Genomic DNA, 19,625 nt, shown 5'->3' on the forward strand with positions numbered 1-19,625 from the left:
TTTTTGAATTGACTGTATATACTTAAGATCGACATCAGATACCATAGGGAAATTATATAGGAAAAGAAAAACGCGCGCGAAAAAAATGTTCTAGTGCATTTTTTTATCGATTTTCTTACGGAGGTCATTAACTTGACCTCGAATCAAAAAAACAAATAATTATTTAGTTTTTCCGATTTCATTTTCACCATTCACTTTAATCTAAATTAGGCTCCCTGTGGAAAAACGTTTCAAAAAAAGGGAGAGGAAAAAAAAAGGGAAAAGAATCAGTTTGAAAGTTGGATTTTAATATTTTGAATAAATAACATAACAAATAAATTACAACAAAAGTATCCCGTAAGCAACCGTTAACTCTCATGGCTGCTATCACGTGATGGTACAGAATTCTATAGGCGATGGAGAACTTCTATTGCTTACTATCAATCACGTGACGTTTTTGGAAGAGATAACTAGCTAAAAACTAGTGTGAGCTGCGTCGGTGTTTCTAATGAAACAGTAATGATAAAAGGGTAAATTCTACACCGTCAAAAGATGAAAAAACTTACTGACGTTTCGGAGGCTAGTCCTAGTAATTTTACATCGACGAAGAACTAGCGTCTGAAACGTCAGTAAGTTTTTTCATCTTTTGACGGTGTAAAATTTACATTTTGACAATTACTTCTTTGGAATTGACTGGGGTGCAATTCATATACAATTAGCAAAACATGTCAAAATAAATTTCAAATTATTGTATGTGACAATTTTTACCGCTCGAAACCAAAAATCCTCCAAGCATCTGAATGTTAATTGCCCCTCAGTCAAAACACAAATATTACCGGAAATGACGACTGTTGATAGTAACCTATAGCACTCAGTTGATGTACTGCATTCAGAAAATCTATTGTCGTTCTATTAATCATATTAAGTGCGATTTCTTTTGCCATCACTTATTGCGTATTGCCTCTCTTTCTTGTCTCCTACAACCTTCTTAGGTGTTTACAGCGAAACCTTATTAAGCGGATACCTTTTATTAGGGGGCCACCAGACAATTTGTCCCGATGGTGTCTGCCTAAAAGTGGTACTACTGTATTTGGACGAGAAAAAAGAATCCTGATGATCTTAATTAGAGGGTAAACACTATTAACATTTGTGAAACAGTAGTAAATAATTATCACTTAAGGGAGCATTCATTTGTTAGAAGGGGTACCCGGAACGGGGGAATAGCTGTTAAAATATATGCCCAATTTGTTAGCCCACCAGGCTTAGCTTTGAAATTTTAAAAGGCAACCCCAATACCAAACTGAAAAAGTTGCAAAAATGCAAGGTTCTTAGTACCAGGAAAAAAATCCCCCGCCCCTTCCCCCTATTAAAAATGAATGCTCCCTAATTTCTACTATGTAATACCAGCGAAAGAGTAGACAAATGATAGACATTGCGCTATTTTGTACTAGAGTCAAGACACTACAATAGATATCAAATAGATATGCAATAGATATCAAACTAATATACACATTAGTAGACCCTAATTCCATTGTTTTCTTGTGTCTATTTGACTATTACACTTTGACTAGAGTGATTTTAGTTGGCCCGTGAAACAATGTTGTATGCATTAGTGACTAACAGTCACACACAAGAGAATAGATTCTGTGTCTACTACTATGTATCACGCTGGCTATTCTTTCACGGGCGAATGAAAATCACACTCTATTTCGTGCAAAAAAACTTAGAACTGTTTCACAGATTAAAACAAGGCTTACGACAGCTGTTTGTACTTCACAAATGATACGAGAATCTACAGCAATATATTTGCTCAATTTGAAGTCACTTCACACGCAGTGTCATCATAAGATTACTAATATCGATCGATTCCAAAGAAACATTTCAAGTTTTTTTTCAGTGAAGCTCGCTTGGAAGTTTCTTTCTAGAGTGTCGTGATACAGTACTACTTGCAGTTAGAAAATAAGGAAGTCTTCTAAGACTTTTTTCGAAAGTTTTTCATGGTCTCTTAGTCAAGGGTTTCAAATTCGAGCTACAAGGCGTCTAGAGAGTTCTACGGACATGATAAACTAAAGAACCAAAATCTATGCAAAAACACGGTTTATCACGGACGAGTAGGCCTCTTTCGAAGTTTTATTCAACGTAGATGGTCACCAAACTGATATAAAAACCAAGCCAATATTAACATAATCATGGCTCAAATTGTCCAAAAGTCGCGTATGTATTTAGTAAATTATCTTTTGTTAACATTCCTTGCAGCAAAAAGTAGAGAAAATGGTTTAAAGGCAAATTATTTGAGAAAGACGTTGAACAGACAAAAAATGGTGGAGCACCCGGTAAAGTGGCATATCAAACAAGTTAAGTTCAAGATGGTGGTATGGATGGATGGATGGTGAATGTTTCATCGATACAATGATTAAAGCTTTAAATAGCGGAAAAATCACCAAAAAGGAATCTGTGTTCACTTCCAAAGCATTTATTATTTCCAAATGAGAGATGATGGCCGTGCAAACGAAAAATTTTTTCGCAAATTCCAAAAGCTATTGAAAAACCTAGGTGATAATAATATAACAGATAAAGGAGTCAAAAGTAAATCAGACCCTTCTAAAGGCTATGGAAAAACCTAGGTGATAATAATATAACAGATAATGGAGTCAAAAGTAAATCAGACCCTTCTAAAGGCTATTAATAAACCTAGGTGATAATAATATAACAGATGATGGAGTCAAAAGTAAATCAGACCCTTCTAAAGGCTATTAATAAACCTAGGTGATAATAATATAACAGATAATGGAGTCAAAAGTAAATCAGACCCTTTTAAAGGAATTTGAAAAACCTAGGTGATAATAATATAACAGATAATGGAGTCAAAAGTAAATCAGACCCTTCTAAAGGCTATTAATAAACCTAGGTGGTAATAATATAACAGATAATGGAGTCAAAAGTAAATCAGACCCTTCTAAAGGCTATTAATAAACCTAGGTGGTAATAATATAACAGATAATGGTGTCAAAAGTAAATCAGACCCTTCTAAAGGCTATTAATAAACCTAGGTGATAATAATATAACAGATAAAGGAGTCAAAAGTAAATCAGACCCTTCTAAAGGCTATTAATAAACCTAGGTGGTAATAATATAACAGATAATGGAGTCAAAAGTAAATCAGACCCTTCTAAAGGCTATTAAAAAACCTAGGTGGTAATAATACAACAGATAATGGAGTCAAAAGTAAATCAGACCCTTCTAAAGGCTATTAATAAACCTAGGTGGTAATAATATAACAGATAATGGAGTCAAAAGTAAATCAGACCCTTCTAAAGGCTATTAATAAACCTAGGTGGTAATAATATAACAGATAATGGAGTCAAAAGTAAATCAGACCCTTCCAAAGGCTGTTGAAAAACCTAGGTGATAATAATATAACAGATAATGGAGTCAAAAGTAAATCAGACCCTTCTAAAGGCTATTAATAAACCTAGGTGATAATAATATAACAGATAATGGAGTCAAAAGTAAATCAGACCCTTCTAAAGGCTGTTAATAAACCTAGGTGATAATAATATAACAGATAATGGAGTCAAAAGTAAATCAGACCCTTCTAAAGGCTATTAATAAACCCAGGTGGTAATAATATAACAGATAATGGAGTCAAAAGTAAATCAGACCCTTCCAAAGGCTGTTGAAAAACCTAGGTGGTAATAATATAACAGATAAAGGAGTCAAAAGTAAATCAGACCCTTCCAAAAGTTGTTGAAAAACCTAGGTGATAATAATATAACAGATAATGGAGTCAAAAGTAAATCAGACCCTTCCAAAGGCTGTTGAAAAACCTAGGTGATAATAATATAACAGATAATGGAGTTGAGAGTAAAGCAGAATTAGGAAAATCCCTGTACTGGGAAAAATCTTTTTATTTATACATGGTAGGGCTTAAAGCTATACTCTATTTGATGAACTATTACACAAGAAACATTCGTTTTCGCCAATGACAATTTTTTGGGGGAGTAATTTCATCTGCAAAACGGGTGGAAAATCCCCTGTTTTGTGAAAACATGTATCGTATTTATTAGATATTATTAGAATAAGCGCATTAGATCATATATTTTAATGAATTTTGCGCTATATAAGTAATAAAATTATTATTTTTAATACTAGAAAACAAATATTTTCCCCGAATGTGACCTAGAGTAATAATATAACATATAAAAGTAAAGTGGGAATTGGAAAATCCTTGTGTTATTTAAACACTTATCGTTACTCGATTTACTTACTCGATATACTGTAAATTTGAGCAGTTTTGAGCAAGAAATTCGCCCATTTAGTAAAGAAAATTATATTCCAATTTCCAAATATGGTAAGTACTTTCCTTATATGGTAAAATAAACGGCTCGAGCGGAACGACAACTTTTCTATGTGGAAAGTTTGATATACCAGAAAAACCCATTTCCCCGAATGTGACCAAGACAATAATAAAAAAACAGACAAAGGAGTAAAGAGTAGAGCGGGAATTAGGAAAATCCCTTTTTTGTGAAAACATGTATTGTATTTATTAGATATTATTAGAGTACTAGAAAAGCGAAATGCGACCTAGGGGAGAATAATATAACAGATAAAGGAGTAAAGAGTAACATATGACATTACCACTATAGAGATTGTTTATTTCAGAAAAAAAACGAACCATTAATAACATGAAACAACTACGTAGTTATTAACTATTAATATGAATAAAATAGGCCTTAGTCCGTATGATGACAAGAGGTACATACTAGAAGATGGCGTGGCCACTTTAGCCTACGGTCACACTAAGATTACTTTGACAGACTTCGATTTAGAATTAACAAAAAATAATAATAAAATAAAATAAACAATTCCAGGCAAATTTTTGAAAATAATTCTATACTCATTTATAACCACTTTCAATTTTAAATGTGGTTAAATGTAATTTAGGCTAAGTTAGACTCGAGGTCAATGACATCTCGCAGTAGCGTTGTCCGGACGCATACCGCTATCTCCGCTGTCAACGCATTTATTACCTCACGCGATCGTTGATCGACTCAGCTAGCAAGTTGTTTATAGCATGTCGCAATTTATTCTAGTCGATCTCTGTGGCCTGTATGAGATATGGATCATAGCTATCATTACGAAATTCGATAAGACGCTACACACGTGATCACGCTAGCTTAATGCCAACCACGCGAACCTTTATTCGCCATCGCTATCTATCGCTAGCACTTGCTATACGACGCTATTACGCTATTACGCTATTACGCTACAACACGAGTTTAATTTCCCGCCCGCCATCCCTACCACTGGTACAGGTAAGTAGAGGTAAGTATTCCATTGACTGATCGCGGTCAATGTGACAGGTGTTCGGTGGGTGGTGACAGGGTGACCATGGTTACCGCTAATTTGTGCCTGGCTCCGCCCATCCCACCGAATATGCACCTAACGCCAAGCTCATCATTAACGATGAGTTTAAATTACTGCCTTCGTACGGCAAAATCGAGAGAAATGTTGAGATGCTTTGGGATTTCGACAAAGAAATACAAACTTTTTGTGATATTATTATCTTCATTATTATTACATTTTCCAGCTGTGTATAGCAACTTAATTCACTCTATTTTTATTAGAAGTTTGAATATTATTTGTAGCAAGACTTATTGTTAAAATAACCCAGATAACCTCATTTTCACTTATACTTAATTATTCCGAAGATATCGACGTTGTTAAATTAAGTGAAGAAGAGAAGAAGTTGTTAGGGTTAACCCTATTCTTGCCGCGGGCCAATTACATCGGCCCAACAGACACTCCTAGTCTTGCCAAGGCCGATCTAATCGGCCCATTTATAACACTGTTTTTGATTGGCTAATTAAAAAAAACGACCGAATAATTTTGACCAATGAACGATATTTTTTTAATAAACAGATGACATACTTTCTTTTGTTCATGACAACAGGCATTTTGAGGACGGTTGTTAAAGAGACGAAAGACTATGGAGAAAAATGCTTACGAAACACTCAATCTAACCGTTTTCAGAAATGGAGAAAATAATTCTATCTTGCGGTATTAAGAATCGTACAACATACTCATTTATAACCACTATCAATTTTAAATTACGCAAAATCCGGCGAGAAAAATGTTGAGATGCTTTGGGATTTCGACAAAGAAATACAAACTTTTTGTGATATTATTATCCTCATTATTATTACATTTTCCAGCTGTGTATAGCAATTTAAATCACTCTATTTTTATTAGAACTTTGAATATTATTTGCAGCAAGACTTATTGTTAAAATAACCCAGATAACCTCATTTTCACTTATACTTAACTTTTCCGAAGATATCGACGTTGTTTAATCAAGTGAAGAAGAGAAGAAGTTGTTAAGAACATAATACAAACGCCTTGAAAAAACGTCAAACAAACTTTCGTAGCTTTGATGCATACAATCGGCTTTTTTTTCAGCTGTGTATAGCAACTTAATTCACTCTATTTTTATTAGAAGTTTGAATATTATTTGTAGCAAGACTTATTGTTAAAATAACCCAGATAACCTCATTTTCACTTATACTTAACTTTTCCGAAGATATCGACGTTGTTTAATCAAGTGAAGAAGAGAAGAAGTTGTTAAGAACATAATACAAACAACTTGAAAAAACGTCAAACAAACTTTCGTAGCTTTGATGCATACAATCGGCTTTTTTTTCAGCTGTGTATAGCAACTTAATTCACTCTATTTTTATTAGAAGTTTGAATATTATTTGTAGCAAGACTTATTGTTAAAATAACCCAGATAACCTCATTTTCACTTATACTTAACTTTTCCGAAGATATCGGCGTTGTTTAATCAAGTGAAAAAGAGAAGAAGTTGTTAAGAACATAATACAAACGCCTTGAAAAAACGTCAAATAAACTTTCGTAGCTTTGATGCATACAATCGGCTTTTTTTTCAGCTGTGTATAGCAACTTAATTCACTCTATTTTTATTAGAAGTTTGAATATTATTTGTAGCAAGACTTATTGTCAAAATAATCCAGATAACCTCATTTTCACTTATACTTAATTCTTCCGAAGATATCGACTTTGTTAAATTAAGTGAAGAAGAGAAGAAGAAGTTGTTAAGAACATAATACAAACAACTTGAAAAAAACGTCAAACAAACTTTTGTAGCTTTGATGCATACAATCGGCTTCTTACTATTCCGAGGTTGAGAAAAAGGCTAGTTAAGTTGGCATTGCAGTGAATCAAGGGACTGTCTAAGGTGACGAAGTAACAACATGGAAATGCGTCCCCCATACAGTCCCACAATGCCCTACTATGTTAACTCGACCCATTGCTTCCTCAACCTCGGCTAATACTTTGCTTTGAATACCTTTGTTTTGGGAATGTTAAAGAGGGGCTGCAATTAAACCCTAATAATTTTGCTAAGTTTCAAACTTATCTCTTACTTTCTTTTCTTTGGATGTTTATTTACTTGAGATATCTTGAAGTGCATATGACACGAAAAAACTTTAATGTTAAAAATGTGTATTCTATTGTCATTAATAAGAATAACACAGTTAAATTTGTTTCAAAAACGTATTTCTCTAGAAATTCAAGAAAATTTAGCACAAGTTGTGACGTCATTTTGTTTACAAGTCTCCAGATTTAGTTGCAAATACACGAAATATGTTAGAATGTAGAATCTTAATTTCAGGTAGTGCACTTTTCAGTTTCCCAACATTTGAAGAATACTACGTAAGCTATCAAATGAAATTGAATAAAATATGCCTTTTGTTGTTATTTTATACGAATTACAATTTATATTTTGTGCATTACTACTGAATCTAGAGTACGTGTCAACAAAATGACCTCACAAATTGATATTAATTTTCTCACATATCTCAAGAGATAAGCTTTTGAAACCAAATTTCATTACGATATATTTATTATTACTAACAAACTATACATTTTAAACGATGAAATGTTTTCGTGTCATATACACTTTAAGATAAAAAGATGATAAAAGAGGGTGAAGGATGCGAGAACAATTGGCCTAGCCAACGAGATCATGCATGTCTGATGACTAGCGATCATGATTTACGGACGTTTTTCTTTGAAGATGTTAAGATTTGTATACGATTCGAGACTTGTTTGTACACTTGACGAAGCTGTTTGACACCCCTATGACAGATGAATGGGATTCTTTTGTGTTCAACCTCCCAAGCATGGACAAAGAAAATTGAGAAAGAAGAGTTGGGATGCTTTGGGATACTGACGAAGCGATGTAAACTTTGTTTCATTATTGCCATTCAACAGTATTTCATTTTGTAATATTATGATTATAATTTTTTTTTCCAGCTGTGTGTAGCAACTTAATTCACTCTATTTTTATTAGAACTTTGAATATTATTTGTAGCAAGACTTATTGTTAAAATAACCCAGATAACCTCATTCTCACTTATACTTAATTCTTCCGAAGATATCGACTTTGTTAAATTAAGTGAAGAAGAGAAGAAGAAGTTGTTAAGAACATAATACAAACAACTTGAAAAAACGTCAAACAAATTTTTGTAGCTTTGATGCATACAATCGGCTTCTTACTATTCCGAGGTTGAGAAAAAGGCTAGTTAAGTTGGCATTGCAGTGAATCAAGGGACTGTCTAAGGTGACGAAGTAACAACATGGAAATGCGTCCCCCATACCTTCCCACAATGCCCACTATGTTAACTCGACCCATTGCTTCCTCAACCTCGGCTAATACTTTGCTTTGAATACCTTTGTTTTGGGAATGTTAAAGAGGGGCTGCAATTAAACCCAAATAACTTTGCTAAGTTTCAAACTTATCGCTTACTTTCTTTTCATTGGATGTTTATTTACTTGAGATCTCTTAAAACAAAAAGATGATAAAAGAGGGTGAAGGATGCGAGAACGATTGGCCTAGCCAACGAGATCATGCATGTCTGATGACTAGCGATCATGATTTATGGACGTTTTTCTTTGACGATGTTAAGAACTCCAATGATTTGTATATGATTCGAGACTTGTTTTTGTACACTTGACGAAGCTGTTTGACACCCCTATGACAGATGAATGGGATTTTTTTGTGTTCAGCCTCCCAAGCATGGACTCAGGAAACTGAGAAAGAACAGTTGGGATGCTTTAGGATTCCGACGAAGCGATGTAAACTTTGTTTCATTATTGCCATTCAACAGTATTTCATTTTGTAATATTATGATTATAATTATAATTTTAGATTTTTTTTTCAGCTGTGTGTAGCAACTTAATTCACTCTATTTTTATTAGAACTTTGAATATTATTTGTAGCAAGACTTATTGTTAAAATAACCCAGATAACCTCATTTTCACTTATACTAAATGTTTCCGAAGATATCGACGTTGTTTAATCAAGTGAAGAAGAGAAGAAGAAATTGTTAAGAACATAATAAAAACAACTTGAAAAAACGTCAAACAAACTTTTGTAGCTTTGATGCATACAATCGGCTTCTTACTATTCCGAGGTTGAGAAAAAGCTAGTTAAGTTAATGCTCGTCCCCGTACAGGGCGTGTAAGTTCTCGCATAGATGTAGCTTGTGCGCGGGACAGCACTGCTCAGCAGAGTGTAACAACAGTGGAACAGCTCGACAGAGGTCAAGGTCGCCAAGTTCCTCTCGGGAATCAGAGAAGCGAAGAAAGCGCTCTTAACCAGTGAACTATCTCTTACGCTATCTTTAGTCCCCAGGCCTGTGTTAGGGCGAACACTTGGTTTGTTTTGTTAGGAAAACAACTTTATATAATGTGCATATATTTTGTTCTACTTCGCTCAGGTGATTTGTGGTTAGGTTGTTTTGCGTTTATGTATTCGGGTCGCTGTGTTTATTCTATTATTGATAGATAGGCTATAATAGATCATAGACTACTGGCCAGGTCCCGTGGGTGCCCTCTCACACCTTCCTTCATGCAGTTGTTGTTTTTTGAGCAACAACTTGGAAATGCGTCCCCCAAACAGTCCCACAATGTTAACTCGACCCATTGCTTCCTCAACCTCGGCTAATACTTTGCTTTGAATACCTTTGTTTTAGGAATGTTAAAGAGGGGCTGCAATTAAACCCTAATAATTTTGCTAAAATCGCTTACTTTCTTTTCTTTGGATGTTTATTTACTATAGAATAATGTGATATTAGTGTAAGCTATAGCAGACCAGCTTTGTTTTAATACCTAATATTGTAGATGTGAGACACAAAACTAGTACGGCATTTCGTGACTAAGTCTTTATGTAAATATTAGAGTGTGTGACGAAATGTTCATGTAACCAGATAGTAGTTTTGTAACCAGAGATATATAGGGATATATTCTTACACACATGTACTGAGCATAGATCTCAAAGAAAGAAGCAGTAAATATAAGTTCCAGCAAAAACGTGTCAACTATTGGTTCGAACGGGATCAAAAGTACCGTGTGTAACATTTTGGCGACCCTGCCAGGACCGCTAATCGAGGAATTTCTCGTAAAAAGGCGGTTCTCGAGACCTGGAAGACGATTGACCTCGTGGTCGAAGAAGTTGATGTTGTGTTGGACGCACATGGATACGAAATTAGCGTTCCTTTGAATGCTTTCATCGCAAATAAGTCAAGCATTCCCTTCGTATGGTACTGAAGACTTGATGTACGTGGCCTAAGAGGAATTAATGTCCGTTTGGACGCCTGAAAACTTTAGAGAACGTGGTTTTGCAAGATTTGGGGGTGTGGTGTAATAACAGACCAAGCCGGCTACGATGGATTTTGATTTAGAGGCTCAGCAGTTGAGATTGGAGCAAGAAATTTTAAATTTGTCGCTAGAACGCTTGCAGGAGTTAGCAGAGCACCTCAAGGTGCCTTGTGAAGATGAAGGAAAACTAAAGTTATCGAGGAAAATACGGAGGACAGTCGAAGAAGTAATAGAGAGCTCAGAGGACAAACAGTTAGTCATTGAAGACATCGGCAAATTCACCAAGGAGAGCAACACAGCGCAGAAGGATGCTGAATACGACAAAGCGAAGAAAGAACTAGAGAAGATGCAAGAGAACTTCAAGAAGATGATGGAGGATTACCAGAAGCAAATCAACGAAGCAAACGAAAAGTTGGTATCTCTACAACCAGGTAACAAATCATCAAAACAGGAAGCAATCGAACCGGTATGTACTCTTAGTGACGTAGGCGTCGTAGATGTACGAAATGCACTCAGGCGCGATTTTCGTATCATTGGTATGATTGGAGGAGATACGCACAAAGACCGCTTGTCTCTCGTAAGTCTCTTGAGGCAAATCGAGGTTGGTCTTAAGAACAAATACAGCGAGACAGAAGTAATCGAAGGCGTGATCAGAGCGATTAGTCCATCACTTAAATTAAGATCTTATTTAGAAATGATGCCAGCGCTAACGATAGGAAAACTTGAGCAGATTCTAAAAGCACATTATAAACAGAAACCTAGTACAGAGCTTTACCAAGAATTGACAACGGCATGTCAGGCTGCGAAGGAGTCTCCGCAAGATTTTCTAATTAGAGTCATGGATTTGCGCCAACAAGTTCTCTTTGCATCACAAACGAACGAAGGAACTGTTAAGTATGACTCTGCGTTAGTAAATGGTTTATTTCGCCACGTGATCGAGACCGGCCTGCAGTCGGAATCCATACGCACAAAGCTTCGGCCACATCTGTTAAACGCTGACGCTAGTGACGAAGAGCTAATGGAGAAATTAAATGCTGCGGCGTCGGAAGAGTCTGAGCGCATGAGTAAGCTGAGTCCTGGGTCACGCAAAGCGCTCGTTAATCAAATTCACGCTCCTGTCGAACAAAACGATAGAAAAATACCAGCGCCAAAGAACTATGGCAGTGGGAAAGCACAGAGTGAAGATAGCTACATGGCAACGCTCAAGGCTCTTCAGGCTGAAATGGCTGCAATTCGATCGGATTTAAATAAACCGCGCGAAAGAAGGAAGGAAGAGAGGAATGTTCGCCGTTGCACTAAATGTGAAGAAAACAACGCTGAAAGTTGTAGTCATTGTTTTAAATGTGGATCGGGTGAACACTTCGCGCGGGGTTGCAAAACAAAGTCGGGAAACTCCCGACGGCTACGCCCGGGGGACAGGGAGTAGTCCGGGAAAACAAAGAGTCCCATGTGTGCGTGTCGTGCGGAGTACAAGGGAAACAAGAAGCAGTCATACTTTGTTCGGGATGCGAAAGTGTTAATTACTGTTCAAGTGCGTGTAAGTTTGCACATTGGAATGAGCACAAAACACTTTGCAATGCAATAGGCTATCTCACCCAGCAAGAGAATGAAGAGATGAGAGAACAAGGATTTTACCGCACACACCTCACGCCAGGACAACTCACCAAAGTTGTTAATTTGGTGGGGAAGAAATGCATGATAACTTGTTTGTTAAATGGTCGCAAAACTGATGCATTATGGGATACTGGGGCTCAGGTTTCTATCCTCCCCAAAGACTGGATTGACAAACAAATGGATGGGACTACCGTGCGTAAAATAGGGGAACTTTTAGATGGGCAAAATCTAAACCTGACAGCGGCCAACGGTACCCCTTTCCCATTTGAGGGTTGGGTCGAAATAGACTTTGAGCTTTTGTCAGGAGGAGAGGGAGCTAAAGTCAAAGTTCCTTTCTTGGTTTCACGAGACCAATTAGACACACCTATTATTGGGTACAATGTTATCGCAGAACTTGTTAAACGTGAAGGGGAAACAAAGGACGGAATAGTAGACAGTATGGCGGCGACAATGACTCATCTGAAAAGAAGCGACGTAGAAGGGCTAGTGAGTACGCTGCGCGCGGTTGATCCATACTGCGAACTTGCCGAAATTAAAACTTGCAAGCGAGACATTGTAATACCCAAAAAGCAAGCAACAATTATAAAGTGCTCAGCAAAGGTTGGTCCGACTGAGGGTAAGATTCCAGTTTTGTTTGAACCAGACCCCCAAGCCTCGTGGCCGAGTGAAATAAATGTACCAGAATCTGTAGTGACTATCTCGGGAGGCTCATCCAGTCGCGTGAAAATCAGTGTCGAAAACCACTCTGACCATGACGTACGTATTAAGGGCCACACTGTTCTCGGTAGCCTCTACCAAGTACGGTCGGTGACACCTGTCGAGGTAACACGGAGAGATCTACCATGTCAACAAGCGACACCACCCAGCGAAACGGATTTTAGCGCCGAGGAAATCTCCCACCTACCTAGCGTAGACGGCCTGACAGACGAGCAAAAGAACATCGCTCTGAGCATGCTCAAAGAAGAGGCCCACAGTTTCTCCCAAGACGACAACGACATCGGCTGTGCTGAAGAGCTGCAAATGTCTATCAACCTATCAGACACCAGACCAGTCCAGAAAACGTACACAGCAATCCCGAGACCTCTGTATCCTGAGGTAAAACAGTACGTGGAGGACCTTCTAAACCGTGGCTGGATACGACACTCGAGATCCTCTTACTCTTCACCAGTAGTGTGCGTTCGTAAGAAGGATGGCAGCCTACGTCTGTGTGTCGACTATCGTCAGCTGAACGAGCGCACAGTTCCAGACCGACACCCACTGCCGCGTGTGCAGACAACTCTAGAGAACCTTGGAGGGAACAGCTGGTTCTCGTTGTTGGACCAAGGAAAAGCCTATCACCAAGGATTCATCCATCCATCTTGTCGAAACCTTACAGCATTCGTGACTCCATGGGGCCTCTATGAATGGGTTAGAATTCCTTTTGGTTTAATGACAGCGCCTGCTGAGTTCCAACGATTCATGGAAGGCTGTCTCCACGACATGCGAGATGACTGTTGCGTCCCCTACATCGATGACGTCATCGTGTACAGTAGGACTTTTGAGGACCATGTCGAGCACATCCGACAGGTTCTACGTCGTTTACGATCCCATGGTATTAAGTTAAAACCTGCTAAGTGTAAGCTGTTTCAAAGAGAAGTCCGTTACCTGGGACAAATCGTATCCGCAGAAGGATATAAACCCGACCCATCGAACGTTGCCGCAGTACTAGTACTGAAAAACTCGCAACCCAAAACAGTCGGGGATGTAAGAAAACTTCTCGGGCTGGTCGGATATTATCGGCGATATATTCAGGACTTCTCAAGGATTGCGTTTCCTCTGTTTGAACTCCTACAAGGACGAAACGAAACTAGCACACCAGAACAGTGCAAGAAAACGTTCCGCCGTGGAAAACGGAGTCAGCCTGCCGTTTCGTCCTCGCAACCAGTAACCTGGGCAGCCAAGCATCAGGAAGCCTTAGAGAAGCTGCTGAATTGTTTGGCTACACCACCCATACTTGGTTATCCAGACTACAACACGTCGTTTGTACTGCACACAGATGCATCAAAGGAGGGATTAGGAGCCGTGCTCTATCAAAGGCAGAACGGTATTATGCGAGTGATAGGGTATGGTTCGCGGGCACTCACGAAGGCTGAGAAGAATTACAATTTACATTCAGGCAAACTAGAATTCCTAGCATTAAAATGGGCTATTTGTAACCATTTCCGCGAATATCTCTATTACGCACCGCAGTTTACCGTCTACACAGACAACAATCCCCTTACGTATGTACTGTCGACAGCTAAATTGAACGCGACCGGCCAACGTTGGGTAGCAGAACTTGCTGATTTCAGGTTTTCAATCAAGTATCGCCCAGGTAGCGTAAATGGTGACGCCGATGCTCTCTCGAGAATGCCTCTTGACATCAACACCTACATGGAATCCTGCACAACCACGACAACGAGAGAAGACGTCTCAGCGGCCTTCAATGGACTCCATGCTCAAGAGAAAGGTGAAGCCGTCTGGATAGCAGCAGTGGGTGGTACTCTAATAACTCCAGATGAAGAAATGTTGAGTGGAGTGACAATTAACGGCCTCCCAACAGATACCATTTTGGAAGCTCAACGACAAGACCCAGCAATAGGACGCGTACTAGCCATGAAGACTGAAGGACGCTGCCCCACAGTCAGAGAGATGAGGAGGGAGCAACCACAGACAAAATCTCTGGTTCGACACTGGAATAAACTACATATAGACGACTGTGGACTACTACGCCGACATATTGGAGAGTATAAACAGCTTGTACTTCCTCCACAATACCACAACTTAGTGTTCAAGGAACTCCACAAGGATATGGGACATTTAGGGGCAGAGAGGGTTGTACACCTCGCACGTGAACGAGTCTTCTGGCCAAACATGGAGAGAGACATCACTCATTTTGTATCTCACGTATGCGAATGTATCAAGCAACGCAAACCGAATCGAGAGACTCGTGCTCCTCTGCAACCCATCAGCACATCCGCGCCTTTTGAACTAATCTCTGTGGACTACCTTCATCTAGAGCGCAGCGTGGGTGGTTATGAGTACATACTGGTAGTAGTCGATCACTTCACTCGCTTTGCGCAGGCATATGCAACTAGAAACAAATCAGCAGCAACTGCAGCTGAACGACTGTACAACGACTTCTTTCTCCGATTCGGATTTCCTGGTGCAATCGTACACGATCAAGGAAAGGAATTTGAGAACAAACTCTTTCAACAACTCCAGCGTCTATCAGGAACATCTCGAGTGCGGACGACTCCATATCACCCACAGTGCAATGGGAAAGCAGAGCGCTTCAATCGGACACTGCTGTCGATGTTAAGAACTTTGCCTGAAACCGCGAAAAGTAGATGGAAAGACTCGCTAAATAAAGTAGTGCACGCGTACAATTGTACTAAAAGCAGCTCAACTGGTTACTCGCCATTTTATTTGATGTTTGGCCGGACTCCAAGACTACCGATCGACATAATTCTCGGAACATCAAACAGAAAGGGAACATCCAGCTACACCGAGTTCGCTAAGAAATGGCACACAGCAATGCAGGAAGCATACCTGAAGGCAGCGAAAAATGCTGATATCTCTACCTCTAGAGGAAAGAAGAACTATGACCAGAAGGTTCACTACACACAGTTGCAGCCAGGTGACCGCGTTTTGGTCAGGAACCTCTCTGAACGTGGAGGGCCAGGAAAGCTTAGATCACATTGGGAGGACAAGGTTCATGTGGTAGTACAAAAGAGAGAGGGAATCCCGGTATACGTTGTGAGACCGGAAGGACGCCCAATCGACGGTAAAAGAAGAATACTCCACAGGAATCTACTCCTACCATGTGACTCACTTCCACTGGGCCACACCCAGCTACAAATGGAACAAAGGCAAGCAAACCAGAATCAAGATAGACCGGCCTTGACACAACCTCAGTTTCTAACTAATGACAGTCCATCTGATGACGAGTCAGAAGAACAGTTTAGAGGGTTTTTACCAAACGAACTGAATCCAGCAACTAATGAACGTGAACATAATGAGTCAGCGGAAACAGACCCCCCGCAAGAAGACCAGGTATCCCAGCAAGACAATCTACCTCAGGAAGACTACGCAAGCCATGACCAAGCTCAGAACCTTGAGGACGCTCAACCTCAGCTCATCACTGTAGGCGAACCTGACACAGAATTAGAAGCAGTTCCTCCTACAGAACCGGAAGGCAGACCAGTCCGCGAGAGACGCCCTCCACAGACGCTAACCTACAACACTCTTGGGACACCAATGACTAACTGGTACCATGCAAATGGTATCGCAGCTTACCCTTATTACGGAGGGACGTATCACTACCCCGCTCCTGCACACGGAGGGACCTTCATCAACCCACCAGTCTTGTCTAGACAAGGACAAGTTCAACAACCTTACAACCAACCTGTATACCCATGGACAGTGTATCGCCAACAGTTTAATGGCTACAACACTTACAACCCGCAGTACTAACAGATATATTTTTAGCATATTATTCTTATAGTTTATCAAAAAAAAAAAAAAAAAAACTGGAACGGGACTGTGTCAAATACACAATGATTAGTCAGGGACTACACACGTCCTACTACACGAAACATTAGAGAGACGACGTGCCCAGCGCCGGCGGACAAGAGAAGTCATATGGACTATAGAAAACGAGACAGCAATGAACTGATTGGGCCTGATCAACCCAATTCACTTGAACTCTATAATCTGTAGATAGTCTTTGAATAGTGTACACGTCTGATTTATGTTTAGTGTTTTGTCATGTCCAGGAGGACATCATTTTAAGTGGGGGAGTATGTGAGACACAAAACTAGTACGGCATTTCGTGACTAAGTCTTTATGTAAATATTAGAGTGTGTGACGAAATGTTCATGTAACCAGATAGTAGTTTTGTAACCAGAGATATATAGGGATATATTCTTACACACATGTACTGAGCATAGATCTCAAAGAAAGAAGCAGTAAATATAAGTTCCAGCAAAAACGTGTCAACTATTGGTTCGAACGGGATCAAAAGTACCGTGTGTAACATAGACTGTAATGAAGTTGGATAATCGCCATTCAATAGTACGCCATCTTGTACAATATTGTTATATTAGTGTAAGCTATAGCAGACCAGCTTTGTCTTAATACCTAATATTGTAGACTGTAATGAAGTTGGATAATCGCCATTCAATAGTACGCCATCTTGTACAATATTGTTATATTAGTGTAAGCTATAGCAGACCAGCTTTGTCTTAATACCTAATATTGTAGACTGTAATGAAGTTGGATTATCGCCATTCAATAGTACGCCACTCATCTTGTACAATATTGTTATATTACTGTTAGCTATAGCAGACCAGCCTTGTTTTGATATCTAATATTGTAGACTGTAAATAAAGTTGGATTGTTGCCTGAATGTACCCAAAAGGAATATCGCGGAGACGGTAGAAAGTCTCGTTATTTCGATGAGCTTTTCTCAAATCACTTCGGAAACTAAAGTCTGCTTCAGACACTTTAAGGATAGCGACTTAACCCTGAACATCAAGGTAAAAGAACTTTATTTAACGTCGGTAGGCCTTTCGGCTAAGAAGTCCGGCCGTTCCTAGGAAGGCGACCCGTGGTTGTCCTTCTCTTCAAAAGAGAAAGTCTCATGATAATATAGTGAAAGAATATGTTGAATGCTAATGTACGATATGTAAGCTGATTAAGATTAGCCATAGTATTTTATTCCGCAAAACTTACGTAAAGTACTACGAGTTCGTTGTTTTAAGGAAAGGATACGGTCAATACGCCACTTCGTGGGACCATTCATTGTCTGTACAAATTTAAAGTGCATACAGTCTATAGTAATTGCTAGCGATGTAATACCAATCTCCGTTTTCTCCGTTTTAAAGACATTTAAATTTGAAGCATTTATTACTTTTTGTGAAATAATTACGAGTATAGTTTTTTTTATCAGTATTTATTATTTTGATAATTTTCCTTTGAATACGACTTCGAATTACTATTTTGCATCTTGCGTCTCGGCACCGAAATTTTATTTGGCGGGAAACTCTGAAGATGAAAACGCGTGCGCGTGTGTATTGGCGGGAAAATAGTAAATTTTGTCAAATTTGTCACCCCAACGGTCGAAACCTCGCTATGTTCATGGCATGGACTAGAGATAAAGTGAAAATTATTATCGAAAATTATCGAAATGACACTGAATTCGCATGAAGATGAGTTAATATCGTGCTGTAGATTCACTTTGATAAGCGGTTCTCGTTTGTATGACCTCCAAAAATAATATCAGTTACCAGCGTTATTTTGCCCCATTTTTTCTCTTATTATTTTCTTTTTTCTTTTCGGTGTTTTTTTTTCTTTTTTTTTTTTTGTAGAAAGAAGTATGAATAGGAGCGTTAACGTAAATTTATTTAACTACAGACAAGCCGAAAGTGTCTGAGATATAATATCCGTACATCATAACATACTAAAATTTCTCTTGTCCTTATTTTTGCTTTCCCCCCATTTTTTTTTTTTTTTTTTTAAATAAACGGACCTTTATCACACGGTGGCCATGTTTCCTCAAGAAAATAAAAAACCTTGTTTTACTCGCATAAATTAATTCTCAAGCAATGAATGCGAGGCTACGCGGAGTGGAATCTATTGTTCAAATCAACATGGCTGCCACGCGAAAAACGTCCATTTTATGTTTTTTCCGGAAGTGTCTGAGATCATTATAGGAAAAATATTATCAATTGCGTCATAAAATAATAACAAAATTCTCTATTCCATTTTTTTCTCTTCTCCCTTTTTTGTTTCTTTTTTTACATTTTTGGTTTTTTTTTTTTGTTTTTGTTTTGTTTTGTTTTGTTTGTTTGTTTGTGGTAAAAAATAAATATAAATTGGAGCCATATTTTGTCTAAAGTATTCTTAGTCAAACCTTCAGTTATTTCCTTTTCTTCTTCTTCCCGCCTTTAACCATTTTCTTTGACTTTTTGGATGGGATTTTAACACCTTGCTCGTCATCTTCTTCCTCGGCTGGTCTCTTTTTCTTTTCCATTATTTCTCGAAGTTCCTAAAAAAAAAATTTCTTTTTTGAGTTCATCATTTTCTGACAAGCGTAAAACAGTTCCCACTTTGACGCAATCGTAGGAATAGATGTACAATGGACACGCTCATATATTAAGCAAGTATAGCTTTGATAAAAGTCAACCCCACTCTCAAAGGGTTTTCGTATGAGTTAGAAACAACATGCCTAAAGTAAAGCTAGTAATAGACACTAACCCTTAAAATCTCTTTTCACATTCGAATGTGAAAACTCTTTTGAAAATATGAAGGCAAAAGTGAAAATCAGCGTT

General features: G+C 38.4%; 1 protein-coding gene across 2 annotated transcripts in view; it reads right to left on the reverse strand.

Annotated features, from left to right (window-relative positions):
• Nucleotides 1–266: 266 nt before the first annotated feature.
• The window catches only part of LOC116301680 (putative ATP-dependent RNA helicase DDX47), a 29,246-nt gene continuing 9,887 nt past the window's right edge, over nt 267–19,625 (reverse strand). Inside the window, exons 15-16 of one of the 2 annotated variants that reach the window (XR_016121528.1) lie at nt 17,434–19,342; nt 267–10,170 (exon numbers count right to left, since the gene is read on the reverse strand). Coding sequence is in view for 1 of the 2 variants with exons in the window: in XM_031710770.2 (XP_031566630.1) it covers nt 19,214–19,342 (129 nt within the window). In the remaining variant the exon portion in view is untranslated. Of the gene's footprint in view, nt 19,343–19,625 lie in introns of both variants that reach the window. The other variant, XM_031710770.2, reaches the window with a different exon arrangement.

The sequence above is a fragment of the Actinia tenebrosa genome, unplaced genomic scaffold, assembly GCF_029948245.1.
Source record: "Actinia tenebrosa isolate PJP-AT-01 unplaced genomic scaffold, QUT_ActTen_1.0 PGA_scaffold0__85_contigs__length_37466705, whole genome shotgun sequence".
Taxonomy (NCBI): Eukaryota; Metazoa; Cnidaria; class Anthozoa; order Actiniaria; family Actiniidae; genus Actinia; species Actinia tenebrosa.